Source organism: Anomaloglossus baeobatrachus, chromosome 3 (assembly GCF_048569485.1).
Source record: "Anomaloglossus baeobatrachus isolate aAnoBae1 chromosome 3, aAnoBae1.hap1, whole genome shotgun sequence".
Lineage (NCBI taxonomy): Eukaryota > Metazoa > Chordata > Amphibia > Anura > Aromobatidae > Anomaloglossus > Anomaloglossus baeobatrachus.
Genome location: NC_134355.1, coordinates 703919189 through 703933686, shown reverse-complemented (window position 1 = coordinate 703933686; position 14498 = coordinate 703919189). Strand labels below are relative to the sequence as shown.

At 59.0% G+C, this 14498-nt stretch overlaps 1 protein-coding gene across 1 annotated transcript in view; it reads right to left on the bottom strand.

Moving 5' to 3' along the window:
- NRBP1 (nuclear receptor binding protein 1) overlaps positions 1-14498 on the bottom strand; it is a 71098-nt gene that overhangs the window by 14495 nt on the left and 42105 nt on the right. The window contains 8 exon segments of the mRNA XM_075341390.1: positions 9286-9336; positions 9421-9461; positions 9463-9524; positions 12155-12287; positions 12426-12481; positions 12484-12523; positions 12661-12719; positions 12846-12929. Coding sequence (XP_075197505.1) covers positions 9286-9336; positions 9421-9461; positions 9463-9524; positions 12155-12287; positions 12426-12481; positions 12484-12523; positions 12661-12719; positions 12846-12929 — 526 coding nt within the window.

Below are 14498 nucleotides of genomic sequence, written 5' to 3'. Positions count from 1 at the left end.
TCCATCCGCATACATCCCCTTCCCTGTGTGCAGGGCGGACTACAACTCCCAGCCTGCCATCCCCACTCCTCCATCCGCATACATCCCCTTCTCTGTGTGCAGGGCGGACTACAACTCCCAGCCTGCCATCCCCACTCCTCCATCACCATACAATCGCCTTCCCTGTGTGCAGGGCGGACTACAACTCCCAGCCTGCCATCCCCACTCCTCCATCACCATACAATCGCCTTCCCTGTGTGCAGGGCGGACTACAACTCCCAGCCTGCCATCCCCACTCCTCCATCACCATACAATCCCCTTCCCTGTGTGCAGGGCGGATTACAACTCCCAGCCTGCCATCCCCACTCCTCCATCACCATACAATCCCCTTCCCTGTGTGCAGGGCGGACTACAACTCCCAGCCTGCCATCCCCACTCCTCCATCAGCATACATCCCCTTCCCTGTGTGCAGGGCGGACTACAACTCCCAGCCTGCCATCCCCACTCCTCCATCCGCATACAATCCCTTCCCTGTGTGCAGGGTGGACTACAACTCCCAGCCTGCCATCCCCACTCCTCCATCCGCATACATCCCCTTCCCTGTGTGCAGGGTGGACTACAACTACCAGCCTGCCATCCCCACTTCTCCATCCGCATACAATTGCCTTCCTGTGTGCAGGGCGGACTACAACTCCCAGCCTGCCATCCCCACTCCTCCATCCGCATACATCCCCTTCCCTGTGTGCAGGGTGGACTACAACTCCCAGCCTGCCATCCCCACTCCTCCATCCGCATACAATCCCCTTCCCTGTGTGCAGGGCGGACTACAACTCCCAGCCTGCCATCCCCACTCCTCCATCACCATACAATCACCTTCCCTGTGTGCAGGGCGGACTACAACTCCCAGCCTGCCATCCCCACTCCTCCATTACCATACATCCCCTTCCCTGTGTGCAGGGCGGACTACAACTCCCAGCCTGCCATCCCCACTCCTCCATCCGCATACAATCCCCTTCCCTGTGTGCAGGGCGGACTACAACTCCAGCCTGCCATCCCCACTCCTCCATCCGCATACATCCCCTTCCCTGTGTGCAGGCCGGACTACAACTCCCAGCCTGCCATCCCCACTCCTCCATCACCATACAATCCCTTCCCTGTGTGCAGGGCGGACTACAACTCCCAGCCTGCCATCCCCACTCCTCCATCACCATACATCCCCTTCCCTGTGTGCAGGGCGGACTACAATTCCCAGCCTGCCATCCCCACTCCTCCATCCGCATACATCCCCTTCCCTGTGTGCAGGGCGGACTACAACTCCCAGCCTGCCATCCCACTCCTCCATCAGCATACATCCCCTTCCTGTGTGCAGGGCGGACTACAACTCCAGCCTGCCATCCCCACTCCTCCATCCGCATACATCCCCTTCCCTGTGTGCAGGGCGGACTACAACTCCCAGCCTGCCATCCCCACTCCTCCATCCGCATACATCCCCTTCCCTGTGTGCAGGGCGGACTACAACTCCCAGCCTGCCATCCCCACTCCTCCATCACCATACAATCCCCTTCCCTGTGTGCAGGGCGGACTGCCTGCTCCATCCCCACTCCCTCCAATCACCATACATCCCCCTTCCCTGTGTGCAGGGCGGACTACAACTCCCAGCCTGCCATCCCCACTCCTCCATCACCATACAATCCCCTTCCCTGTGTGCAGGGCGGACTACAACTCCCAGCCTGCCATCCCCACTCCTCCATCCGCATACAATCCCCTTCCCTGTGTGCAGGGCGGACTCACAACTCCCAGCCTGCCATCCCCACTCCTCCATCCGCATACATCCCCTTCCCTGTGTGCAGGCGGACTACAACTCCCAGCCTGCCATCCCCACTCCTCCATCCGCATACATCCCCTTCCCTGTGTGCAGGGCGGACTACAACTCCCAGCCTGCCATCCCCACTCCTCCATCACCATACAATCGCCTTCCGTGTGCAGGGCGGACTACAACTCCCAGCCTGCCATCCCCACTCCTCCATCCGCATACAATCCCCTTCCCTGTGTGCAGGGTGGACTACAACTCCCAGCCTGCCATCCCCACTCCTCCATCCGCATACAATCCCCTTCCCTGTGTGCAGGCCGGACTACAACTCCCAGCCTGCCATCCCCACTCCTCCATCCGCATACAATCCCTTCCCTGTGTGCAGGGTGGACTACAACTCCCAGCCTGCCATCCCCACTCCTCCATCCGCATACAATCCCCTTCCCTGTGTGCAGGCCGGACTACAACTCCCAGCCTGCCATCCCCACTCCTCCATCCGCATACAATTGCCCTTCCCTGTGTGCAGGGTGGACTACAACTCCCAGCCTGCCATCCCCACTCCTCCATCCGCATACAATCCCCTTCCCTGTGTGCAGGGCGGACTACAACTCCCAGCCTGCCATCCCCACTCCTCCATCACCATACATCCCCTTCCCTGTGTGCAGGGCGGACTACAACTCCCAGCCTGCCATCCCCACTCCTCCATCCGCATACAATCCCCTTCCCTGTGTGCAGGGCGGACTACAAACTCCCAGCCTGCCATCCCCACTCTCTCCATCCGCATACAATCCCCTTCCCTGTGTGCAGGCCGGACTACAACTCCCAGCCTGCCATCCCCACTCCTCCATCCGCATACAATCCCCTTCCCTGTGTGCAGGGCGGACTACAACTCCCAGCCTGCCATCCCCACTCCTCCATCCGCATACAATCCCCTTCCCTGTGTGCAGGGCGGACTACAACTCCCAGCCTGCCATCCCCACTCCTCCATCACCATACATCGCCTTCCCTGTGTGCAGGGCGGACTACAACTCCCAGCCTGCCATCCCCACTCCTCCATCACCATACATCCCCTTCCCTGTGTGCAGGGCGGACTACAACTCCCAGCCTGCCATCCCCACTCCTCCATCCGCATACAATCCCCTTCCCTGTGTGCAGGGCGGACTACAACTCCCAGCCTGCCATCCCCACTCCTCCATCACCATACATCGCCTTCCCTGTGTGCAGGGCGGACTACAACACCCAGCCTGCCATCCCCACTCCTCCATCAGCATACATCCCCTTCCCTGTGTGCAGGGCGGACTACAACTCCCAGCCTGCCATCCCCACTCCTCCATCACCATACATCCCCTTCCCTGTGTGCAGGGCGGACTACAACTCCCAGCCTGCCATCCCCACTCCTCCATCACCATACATCGCCTTCCCTGTGTGCAGGGCGGACTACAACACCCAGCCTGCCATCCCCACTCCTCCATCAGCATACATCCCCTTCCCTGTGTGCAGGGCGGACTACAACTCCCAGCCTGCCATCCCCACTCCTCCATCACCATACATCCCCTTCCCTGTGTGCAGGGCGGACTACAACTCCCAGCCTGCCATCCCCACTCCTCCATCACCATACATCCCCTTCCCTGTGTGCAGGGCGGACCACAACTCCCAGCCTGCCATCCCCACTCCTCCATCCGCATACATCCCCTTCCCTGTGTGCAGGGCGGACTACAACTACCAGCCTGCCATCCCCACTCCTCCATCCGCATACAATCGCCTTCCCTGTGTGCAGGGCGGACTACAACTCCCAGCCTGCCATCCCCACTCCTCCATCCGCATACAATCCCCTTCCCTGTGTGCAGGGTGGACTACAACTCCCAGCCTGCCATCCCCACTCCTCCATCCGCATACATCCCCTTCCCTGTGTGCAGGGCGGACTACAACTCCCAGCCTGCCATCCCCCACTCCTCCATCCGCATACATCCCCTTCCCTGTGTGCAGGGCGGACTACAACTCCCAGCCTGCCATCCCCACTCCTCCATCCGCATACATCCCCTTCCCTGTGTGCAGGGCGGACTACAACTCCCAGCCTGCCATCCCCACTCCTCCATCACCATACAATCGCCTTTCCTGTGTGCAGGGCGGACTACAACTCCCAGCCTGCCATCCCCACTCCTCCATCCGCATACATCCCCTTCCCTGTGTGCAGGGCGGACTACAACTCCCAGCCTGCCATCCCCACTCCTCCATCACCATACATCCCCTTCCCTGTGTGCAGGGTGGACTACAACTCCCAGCCTGCCATCCCCACTCCTCCATCACCATACATCCCCTTCCCTGTGTGCAGGCCGGACTACAACTCCCAGCCTGCCATCCCCACTCCTCCATCCGCATACAATCGCCTTCCCTGTGTGCAGGGCGGACTACAACTCCCAGCCTGCCATCCCCACTCCTCCATCCGCATACATCCCCTTCCCTGTGTGCAGGGCGGACTACAACTCCCAGCCTGCCATCCCCACTCCTCCATCCGCATACATCCCCTTCTCTGTGTGCAGGGCGGGACTACAACTCCCAGCCTGCCATCCCCCACTCCTCCATCCGCATACATCCCCTTCCCTGTGTGCAGGGCGGACTACAACTACCAGCCTGCCATCCCCACTCCTCCATCCGCATACATCCCCTTCCCTGTGTGCAGGGCGGACTACAACTCCCAGCCTGCCATCCCCACTCCTCCATCCGCATACAATCGCCTTCCCTGTGTGCAGGGCGGACTACAACTCCCAGCCTGCCATCCCCACTCCTCCATCCGCATACATCCCCTTCCCTGTGTGCAGGGCGGACTACAACTCCCAGCCTGCCATCCCCACTCCTCCATCACCATACATCCCCTTCCCTGTGTGCAGGGTGGACTACAACTCCCAGCCTGCCATCCCCACTCCTCCATCAGCATACATCCCCTTCCCTGTGTGCAGGGCGGACTACAACTCCCAGCCTGCCATCCCCACTCCTCCATCCGCATACATCCCCTTCTCTGTGTGCAGGGCGGACTACAAACTCCCAGCCTGCCATCCTCCACTCCTCCATCCGCATACAATCCCCTTCCCTGTGTGCAGGGTGGACTACAACTCCCAGCCTGCCATCCCCACTCCTCCATCCGCATACATCCCCTTCCCTGTGTGCAGGGTGGACTACAACTCCCAGCCTGCCATCCCCACTCCTCCATCCGCATACAATCCCCTTCCCTGTGTGCAGGGTGGACTACAACTCCCAGCCTGCCATCCCCACTCCTCCACTCCGCATACATCCCCTTCCCTGTGTGCAGGGTGGACTACAACTCCCAGCCTGCCATCCCCACTCCTCCATCCGCATACATCCCCTTCCCTGTGTGCAGGGCGGACTACAACTCCCAGCCTGCCATCCCCACTCCTCCATCCGCATACATCCCCTTCCCTGTGTGCAGGGCGGACTACAACTCCCAGCCTGCCATCCCCACTCCTCCATCAGCATACAATCCCCTTCCCTGTGTGCAGGGCGGACTACAACTCCCAGCCTGCCATCCCCACTCCTCCATCCGCATACATCCCCTTCCCTGTGTGCAGGGCGGACTACAACTCCCAGCCTGCCATCCCCACTCCTCCATCCGCATACATCCCCTTCCCTGTGTGCAGGGCGGACTACAACTCCCAGCCTGCCATCCCCACTCCTCCATCCGCATACATCCCCTTCCCTGTGTGCAGGGCGGACTACAACTCCCAGCCTGCCATCCCCACTCCTCCATCCGCATACATCCCCTTCCCTGTGTGCAGGGCGGACTACAACTCCCAGCCTGCCATCCCCACTCCTCCATCCGCATACATCCCCTTCCCTGTGTGCAGGGCGGACTACAACTCCCAGCCTGCCATCCCCACTCCTCCATCCGCATACATCCCCTTCTCTGTGTGCAGGGCGGACTACAACTCCCAGCCTGCCATCCCCACTCCTCCATCCGCATACATCCCCTTCCCTGTGTGCAGGGCGGACTACAACTACCAGCCTGCCATCCCCACTCCTCCATCCGCATACATCCCCTTCCCTGTGTGCAGGGCGGACTACAACTCCCAGCCTGCCATCCCCACTCCTCCATCCGCATACAATCGCCTTCCCCTGTGTGCAGGGCGGACTACAACTCCCAGCCTGCCATCCCCACTCCTCCATCCGCATACATCCCCTTCCCTGTGTGCAGGGCGGACTACAACTCCCAGCCTGCCATCCCCACTCCTCCATCCGCATACATCCCCTTCTCTGTGTGCAGGGCGGACTACAACTCCCAGCCTGCCATCCCCACTCCTCCATCCGCATACAATCCCCTTCCCTGTGTGCAGGGCGGACTACAACTCCCAGCCTGCCATCCCCACTCCTCCATCCGCATACATCCCCTTCCCTGTGTGCAGGGTGGACTACAACTCCCAGCCTGCCATCCCCACTCCTCCATCCGCATACAATCCCCTTCCCTGTGTGCAGGGTGGACTACAACTCCCAGCCTGCCATCCCCACTCCTCCATCCGCATACATCCCCTTCCCTGTGTGCAGGGTGGACTACAACTCCCAGCCTGCCATCCCCACTCCTCCATCCGCATACAATCCCCTTCCCTGTGTGCAGGGTGGACTACAACTCCCAGCCTGCCATCCCCACTCCTCCATCCGCATACATCCCCTTCCCTGTGTGCAGGGTGGACTACAACTCCCAGCCTGCCATCCCCACTCCTCCATCCGCATACATCCCCTTCCCTGTGTGCAGGGTGGACTACAACTCCCAGCCTGCCATCCCCACTCCTCCCATCCGCATACATCCCCTTCCCTGTGTGCAGGGCGGACTACAACTCCCAGCCTGCCATCCCCACTCCTCCATCCGCATACATCCCCTTCCCTGTGTGCAGGGCGGACTACAACTCCCAGCCTGCCATCCCCACTCCTCCATCCGCATACATCCCCTTCCCTGTGTGCAGGGCGGACTACAACTCCCAGCCTGCCATCCCCACTCCTCCATCCGCATACATCCCCTTCCCTGTGTGCAGGGCGGACTACAACTCCCAGCCTGCCATCCCCACTCCTCCATCCGCATACATCCCCTTCCCTGTGTGCAGGGCGGACTACAACTCCCAGCCTGCCATCCCCACTCCTCCATCCGCATACATCCCCTTCCCTGTGTGCAGGGCGGGACTACAACTCCCAGCCTGCCATCCCCACTCCTCGATCCGCATACATCCCCTTCCCTGTGTGCAGGGCGGACTACAACTCCCAGCCTGCCATCCCCACTCCTCCATCCGCATACAATTGCCTTCCCTGTGTGCAGGGCGGACTACAACTCCCAGCCTGCCATCCCCACTCCTCCATCCGCATACAATCCCCTTCCCTGTGTGCAGGGCGGACTACAACTCCCAGCCTGCCATCCCCACTCCTCCATCCGCATACAATCCCCTTCCCTGTGTGCAGGGCGGACTACAACTCCCAGCCTGCCATCCCCACTCCTCCATCCGCATACATCCCCTTCCCTGTGTGCAGGGTGGACTACAACTCCCAGCCTGCCATCCCCACTCCTCCATCCGCATACATCCCCTTCCCTGTGTGCAGGGCGGACTACAACTCCCAGCCTGCCATCCCCACTCCTCCATCCGCATACATCCCCTTCCCTGTGTGCAGGGCGGACTACAACACCCAGCCTGCCATCCCCACTCCTCCATCCGCATACATCCCCTTCCCTGTGTGCAGGGCGGACTACAACTCCCAGCCTGCCATCCCCACTCCTCCATCCGCATACATCCCCTTCCCTGTGTGCAGGGCGGACTACAACTCCCAGCCTGCCATCCCCACTCCTCCATCAGCATACATCCCCTTCCCTGTGTGCAGGGCGGACTACAACTCCCAGCCTGCCATCCCCACTCCTCCATCCGCATACATCCCCTTCCCTGTGTGCAGGGCGGACTACAACTCCCAGCCTGCCATCCCCACTCCTCCATCCGCATACATCCCCTTCCCTGTGTGCAGGGCGGACTACAACTCCCAGCCTGCCATCCCCACTCCTCCATCAGCATACATCCCCTTCCCTGTGTGCAGGGCGGACTACAACTCCCAGCCTGCCATCCCCACTCCTCCATCCGCATACATCCCCTTCCCTGTGTGCAGGGCGGACTACAACACCCAGCCTGCCATCCCCACTCCTCCATCAGCATACATCCCCTTCCCTGTGTGCAGGGCGGACTACAACTCCCAGCCTGCCATCCCCCACTCCTCCATCCGCATACAATTGCCTTCCCTGTGTGCAGGGCGGACTACAACTCCCAGCCTGCCATCCCCACTCCTCCATCCGCATACAATCCCCTTCCCTGTGTGCAGGGCGGACTACAACTCCCAGCCTGCCATCCCCACTCCTCCATCCGCATACATCCCCTTCCCTGTGTGCAGGGCGGACTACAACTCCCAGCCTGCCATCCCCCACTCCTCCATCCGCATACATCCCCTTCCCTGTGTGCAGGGCGGACTACAACTCCCAGCCTGCCATCCCCACTCCTCCATCCGCATACATCCCCTTCTCTGTGTGCAGGGCGGACTACAACTCCCAGCCTGCCATCCCCACTCCTCCATCCGCATACAATCCCCTTCCCTGTGTGCAGGGCGGACTACAACTCCCAGCCTGCCATCCCCACTCCTCCATCACCATACATCCCCTTCCCTGTGTGCAGGGCGGACTACAACTCCCAGCCTGCCATCCCCACTCCTCCATCCGCATACATCCCCTTCCCTGTGTGCAGGGCGGACTACAACTCCCAGCCTGCCATCCCCACTCCTCCATCCGCATACATCCCCTTCCCTGTGTGCAGGGCGGACTACAACTCCCAGCCTGCCATCCCCACTCCTCCATCCGCATACATCCCCTTCCCTGTGTGCAGGGCGGACTACAACTCCCAGCCTGCCATCCCCACTCCTCCATCCGCATACATCCCCTTCCTGTGTGCAGGGCGGACTACAACTCCCAGCCTGCCATCCCCACTCCTCCATCCGCATACATCCCCTTCCCTGTGTGCAGGGCGGACTACAACTCCCAGCCTGCCATCCCCACTCCTCCATCCGCATACATCCCCTTCCCTGTGTGCAGGGCGGACTACAACTCCCAGCCTGCCATCCCCACTCCTCCATCCGCATACATCCCCTTCCCTGTGTGCAGGGCGGACTACAACTCCCAGCCTGCCATCCCCACTCCTCCATCCGCATACATCCCCTTCCCTGTGTGCAGGGCGGACTACAATTCCCAGCCTGCCATCCCCACTCCTCCATCCGCATACAATCCCCTTCCCTGTGTGCAGGGCGGACTACCACTCCCAGCTGACCTATGAGATATTAAAGTTTGGCTTTCCTCCTACCAATGATGTAGTCCGTTATGGGGGGGGGGGGGGGGGGGGGGGGAGTCACAACACGTACCTGACCACCCCTGTGACGGACTAAAACACCCAGCTGACCCACAATGCTTCTCTCACCTGACATCTTCTAGAAACTTGTCCAGCTCCAGAGCCGGGGACTGCGAGAACCTGAGGGACAGAGAGGTGACAGGTGACGGCCTCCTGCACACTGGGAGCACGCGGCCCGGAGGCAGTATGGCGGACTGTACTCACATCATCTGCACGCCGGCCCGGTCACAGTGATTGATCTCGGCCCAGCACTGCGCTCATATCCCGGTTTTTCGTCATTTCTTCTAAGGCGTTTTCAGGAATCATGTCTGTAGAAGGAGAGGATGCTGCAGACACTAACACCAGAAAAAAGGCCAGGCGGGGTAGGCGAGCGAGCCTCGACAGATGAGGGAGCGGGGCAGGAGAGTAGGCCTCGACAGATGAGGGAGCGGGGCAGGAGAGTAGGCCACGACGGATGAGGGAGCGGGGCAGGAGAGTAGGCCTCGACAGATGAGGGAGCGGGGCAGGAGAGTAGGCCTCGACAGATGAGGGAGCGGGGCAGGAGAGTAGGCCTCGACAGATGAGGGAGCGGGGCAGGAGAGTAGGCCACGACAGATGAGGGAGCGGGGCAGGAGAGTAGGCCACGACAGATGAGGGAGCGGGGCAGGAGAGTAGGCCACGACAGATGAGGGAGCGGGGCAGGAGAGTAGGCCACGACAGATGAGGGAGCAGGGCAGGAGAGTAGGCCACGACGGATGAGGGAGCGGGGCAGGAGAGTAGGCCACGACAGATGAGGGAGCGGGGCAGGAGAGTAGGCCACGACAGGATGAGGGAGCGGGCAGGAGAGTAGGCCACGACAGATGAGGGAGCGGGGCAGGAGAGTAGGCCACGACAGATGAGGGAGCGGGGCAGGAGAGTAGGCCACGACGGATGAGGGAGCGGGGCAGGAGAGTAGGCCACGACGGATGAGGGAGCGGGGCAGGAGAGTAGGCCACGACAGATGGGGTTTTTGGCAAAGAAGTTGAGCGAGCCACAGACAACGGGGACAGGGAAAATGAGCGAGCCTCAGCAGAGGTTAGGGGGCTGGGAAAATGAGCGAGCCACAGGCAGAGGGTACGGAGCGGGAAAATGAGCGAGCCACAGGGCAGAGGGTACGGAGCGGGAAATGAGCGAGCCACAGGCAGAGGGTACGGAGCGGCGGAGCGGGAAAATGAGCGAGCCACAGGCAGAGAGTAAGGGGCAGAGAAAATGAGCGAGCCACAGCAGAGGTTAGGAGGCAGGGAAAATGAGCGAGCCACAGGCAGAGGTTAGGGGCAGGGAAAATGAGCGAGCCACAGCAGAGGTTAGGGGGCAGGGAAAATGAGCGAGCCACAGGCAGAGGGTACGGAGCGGGAAAATGAGCGAGCCACAGCAGAGGTTAGGAGGCAGGGAAAATGAGCGAGCCACAGCAGAGGTTAGGAGGCAGGGAAAATGAGCGAGCCACAGCAGAGGGTACGGAGCGGGAAAATGAGCGAGCCACAGCAGAGGTTAGGAGGCAGGGAAAATGAGCGAGCCACAGGCAGAGGGTACGGAGCGGGAAAATGAGCGAGCCACAGCAGAGGTTAGGAGGCAGGGAAAATGAGCGAGCCACAGCAGAGGGTACGGAGCGGGAAAATGAGCGAGCCACAGCAGAGGTTAGGAGGCAGGGAAAATGAGCGAGCCACAGCAGAGGTTAGGGGGCAGGGAAAATGAGCGAGCCACAGCAGAGGTTAGGGGGCAGGGAAAATGAGCGAGCCACAGCAGAGGTTAGGAGGCTGGGAAAATGAGCGAGCCATAGGCAGAGGGTAGGGGGCAGGGAAAATGAGCGAGCCACAGGCAGAGAGTAAGGGGCAGAGAAAATGAGCGAGCCACAGCAGAGGTTAGGAGGCTGGCAAAATGAGCGAGCCACAGGCAGAGAGTAAGGGGCAGAGAAAATGAGCGAGCCACAGCAGAGAGTAAGGGGCAGGAAAATGAGCGAGCCATGGCAGAGAGTAGGGGGCAGGGAAAATGAGCGAGCCATGGCAGAGAGTAGGGGCAGGGGTATATGAGTGAGCCACAGATGACAGGGACAGGGAAAACAGAGGTACAGTAGACACGGTCATCAAAGTCGGGTTAGCAGGGAAAATGAGCGAGCCACAGCAGAGGGAAGGAGGCAGGGAAAATGAGCGAGCCACAGCAGAGGAAGGGGGCAGAGAAAATGAGCGAGCCACAACTGAGGGTAGGGGGCAGAGAAAATGAGTGGGCCACAGGCAGAGGGTACGGGGCAGGGAAAATGAGCGAGCCACAGCAGAGGGTAAGGGCAGGGAAAATAAGTGCAGGGAGGAGACGAACGAGTCTCAGCTCAAATAGGGATGAGACGTACGAGCCTCAGCTCAGATAAGGATGAGGGGAGGAGAGGTACGAGCCTCAGCTCAGACAGGGCGGAGGGGAGGAGACGTGCGAGCCTCAGCTCAGGCAGGGGAGGAGACGTACGAGCCTCAGCTCAGACAGGGGAGAGGGGACGAGATGTACGAGTGTCAGCTCAGACAGGGGCACATGGAGGAGACAGGAGAGGAGAAGCAGGAACTATGGCTCAGCCGGGGCACAATCGAGGATACGCAAGAACCACGGCTCAGACGAGGGTGTAGGAAAAGAGAAGCAGGAGCCATGGCTCAGGTGGCGACACAAGGGACAATAAGCAGGAACCACGGCTCAGACAGGGGCAGAGATGCAGGAACCACGGCTCAGACGGGGGGCACAGATGCAGGAACCACGGCTCAGACGGGGGGCACAGATGCAGGAACCACGGCTCAGACGGGGGGGGGCAGAGATGCAGGAACCACGGCGCATACGGGGGCAGAGATGCAGGAACCACGGCGCAGATGGAGGCAGAAATGCAGGAACCACGGCACAGACAGGGGCGTGGGGTGGAGATGCAGGAACCACAGCTGAGTCTACTCACGCTGATGAGCAACAATACAATGAGCTGCCAGTAGCTTCAGAGATGGCACCTCAAACAGAGCCTGGTGGAAGAGAAGCTCCCGAGCGGTGGGACGTTTACTGGGGTCCATCTCCAGACACTTCTGGATGAATTCCTACCATTAAAAACAAATAAAGAAGGTCACAGCCCAAACTTGGCGCCTCACATGGAGGAATGGTGAAGACACACAGGAGGCAGCCGGCCCATTGTACACCCCCACAATCCATCATCAGACCACACAGGGGATACTCACCCTCTGTAGAGGGTCCTCCAAAAACTGGATGGCATTGTTTATAGCCTCCTGGGGACAAACGACGACTCTCCGTTCCCCTGGATTTCCAGAACCGCCATCTGCAGACACAAGGGAAAGAGTTACGGGTAGCACAGAATACAGGCAATATCACAGCGTCACTCGGCATTATCTCCACAGTAGCTCCTATTACACTCACAGGATTCCCGCGCCTCTAATCACCCGGAAGTCATCTCACCTCCAGAGCGCACATCCCGAATGAGTAGATGTCCACAGCAGTTGTCACATTGGTCACCTCTGTAACAGAAGAGACATCAGTCACATTGCTGAAAACAATCCCTCAGACCCGATATCCCAGAACTGGACCAGTCCAAACTCCATCCACAATATCACATGTCTGAGCAAGCCCAAAGGCCATTTTACCTCCATATTCAGGTGCAAAAAAGTGCAGGTTCTTCTGCTCCTCCCGACACGTCTTCACGTGGTTGTTAATGGTGTCTGGGGCCACTGGAGAAAAGAATAAAAAAGCTCAAAGACTGCAACAAGCAGCAAAACACAGCAGAAACGCCATTGCAAGGAAGAATGAAGACCCAGAAGAAACGAGACTGCGCTGGAGGCCAAAAGCCACGCAGTCATCCCGCAGCCACATCACATTCCAGGTACCTAAATGACTCCACTGGAGGGCGAAAATCACAGAAGTACCATGAGGCAGCAGAACATCACTACTGCGAGGAAAGTCTGAGACAGAAAACTGAAGTCACCAAAAAACCACTCGTGTTCATCGTGGTTACGCGAGGATCAGGTGGAGTCACCACAGAGAGATATGAGACCCTGAATGATCACAGACGTCCACTGTAGTTTACATTTGAACACTTATAACCACACAAAGACCCCCATAACCAGAGACGTGAGGCCCTGAATGGCAACGGACGTCTACTGTAGATAACATGTAGTCACTGATGACCCTACCTGGACCCCAAAACCAGAGACGTGAGGCCCTAAATGATCACAGACATCTCCTGTAGATTACATGTGGTTACAAATAACCCCACCTAGACCCCCATAACCTAAGAGGTGAGGCCCTGAATACTGACGTCTCCAGTAGATAACGTGGTCACTGATGACCCCACCTGAACTCCATAACCATAGAGGTGAGGCCCTGAATGCTAACTGATGTCTCCAGTACATAACGTAGTCACTGATGACCCCACCTAGACCCAAATAACGAGAGACGTGTGAGGCCCTGAATGATCACATATCTCCTGTAGATTACATGTGGCCATAAATAACCCCACCTAGACCCCCATAAGCTGAGACATGAGGCCCTGAATGGTAACTGACGTCGCCAGTAGATAATGTGGTCACTAATGGCCCCACCTGGACTACATAACCAGAGAGGTGAGGCCTTGAATGCTAACTCACGTCTCCAGTAGATAACGTGGTCACTGATGACATCACCTAGACCCCAATAACTAGAGAGGTGTGATGCTTTAAATGATTACAGATATCTCCTGTAGATTACTTGTGGTCACTGATGACCACACCTGGACCACATAACCTGAGGGGCGTGAGGCTCTGAATGATCGCCGACATCTCCTATAGAATACATGTGGTGACTGATGACCCCCCTGGACCTGCATAACCAAAAAGCCGCGTAGCCCTAAATGGTCAGTGTTGTACCCCTGTAGATATATTGTATGTGGCCACTGGACCCCACCTAGACCCCCATTACCAGAGAGAAGTGAGGCCCTGAATGATCACCAACATCTGTAAATTATGTCTCCACTGATGACCCCCCCCCCGCATAACCAGAGATGTGAGGCCCTAAATGATCACAGACATCTACTTGTAGATTATATGTGGTCACTGATGACCCCACCTAGACCCCCATTACCAGAGACATTAGGTCACCGACATCCCTCTGTAGATTGTATGTGGTCACTGATGACCTCACCTAGACCCTCAATACCAGAGGCGTAAGGTCCTGAATGGTCACTGACATCCCTCTGTAGATTGTATGTAGTCACAGATGACCCCACCTAGACCCCCATTACCAGAGAGGTGAGGTCCTGAATT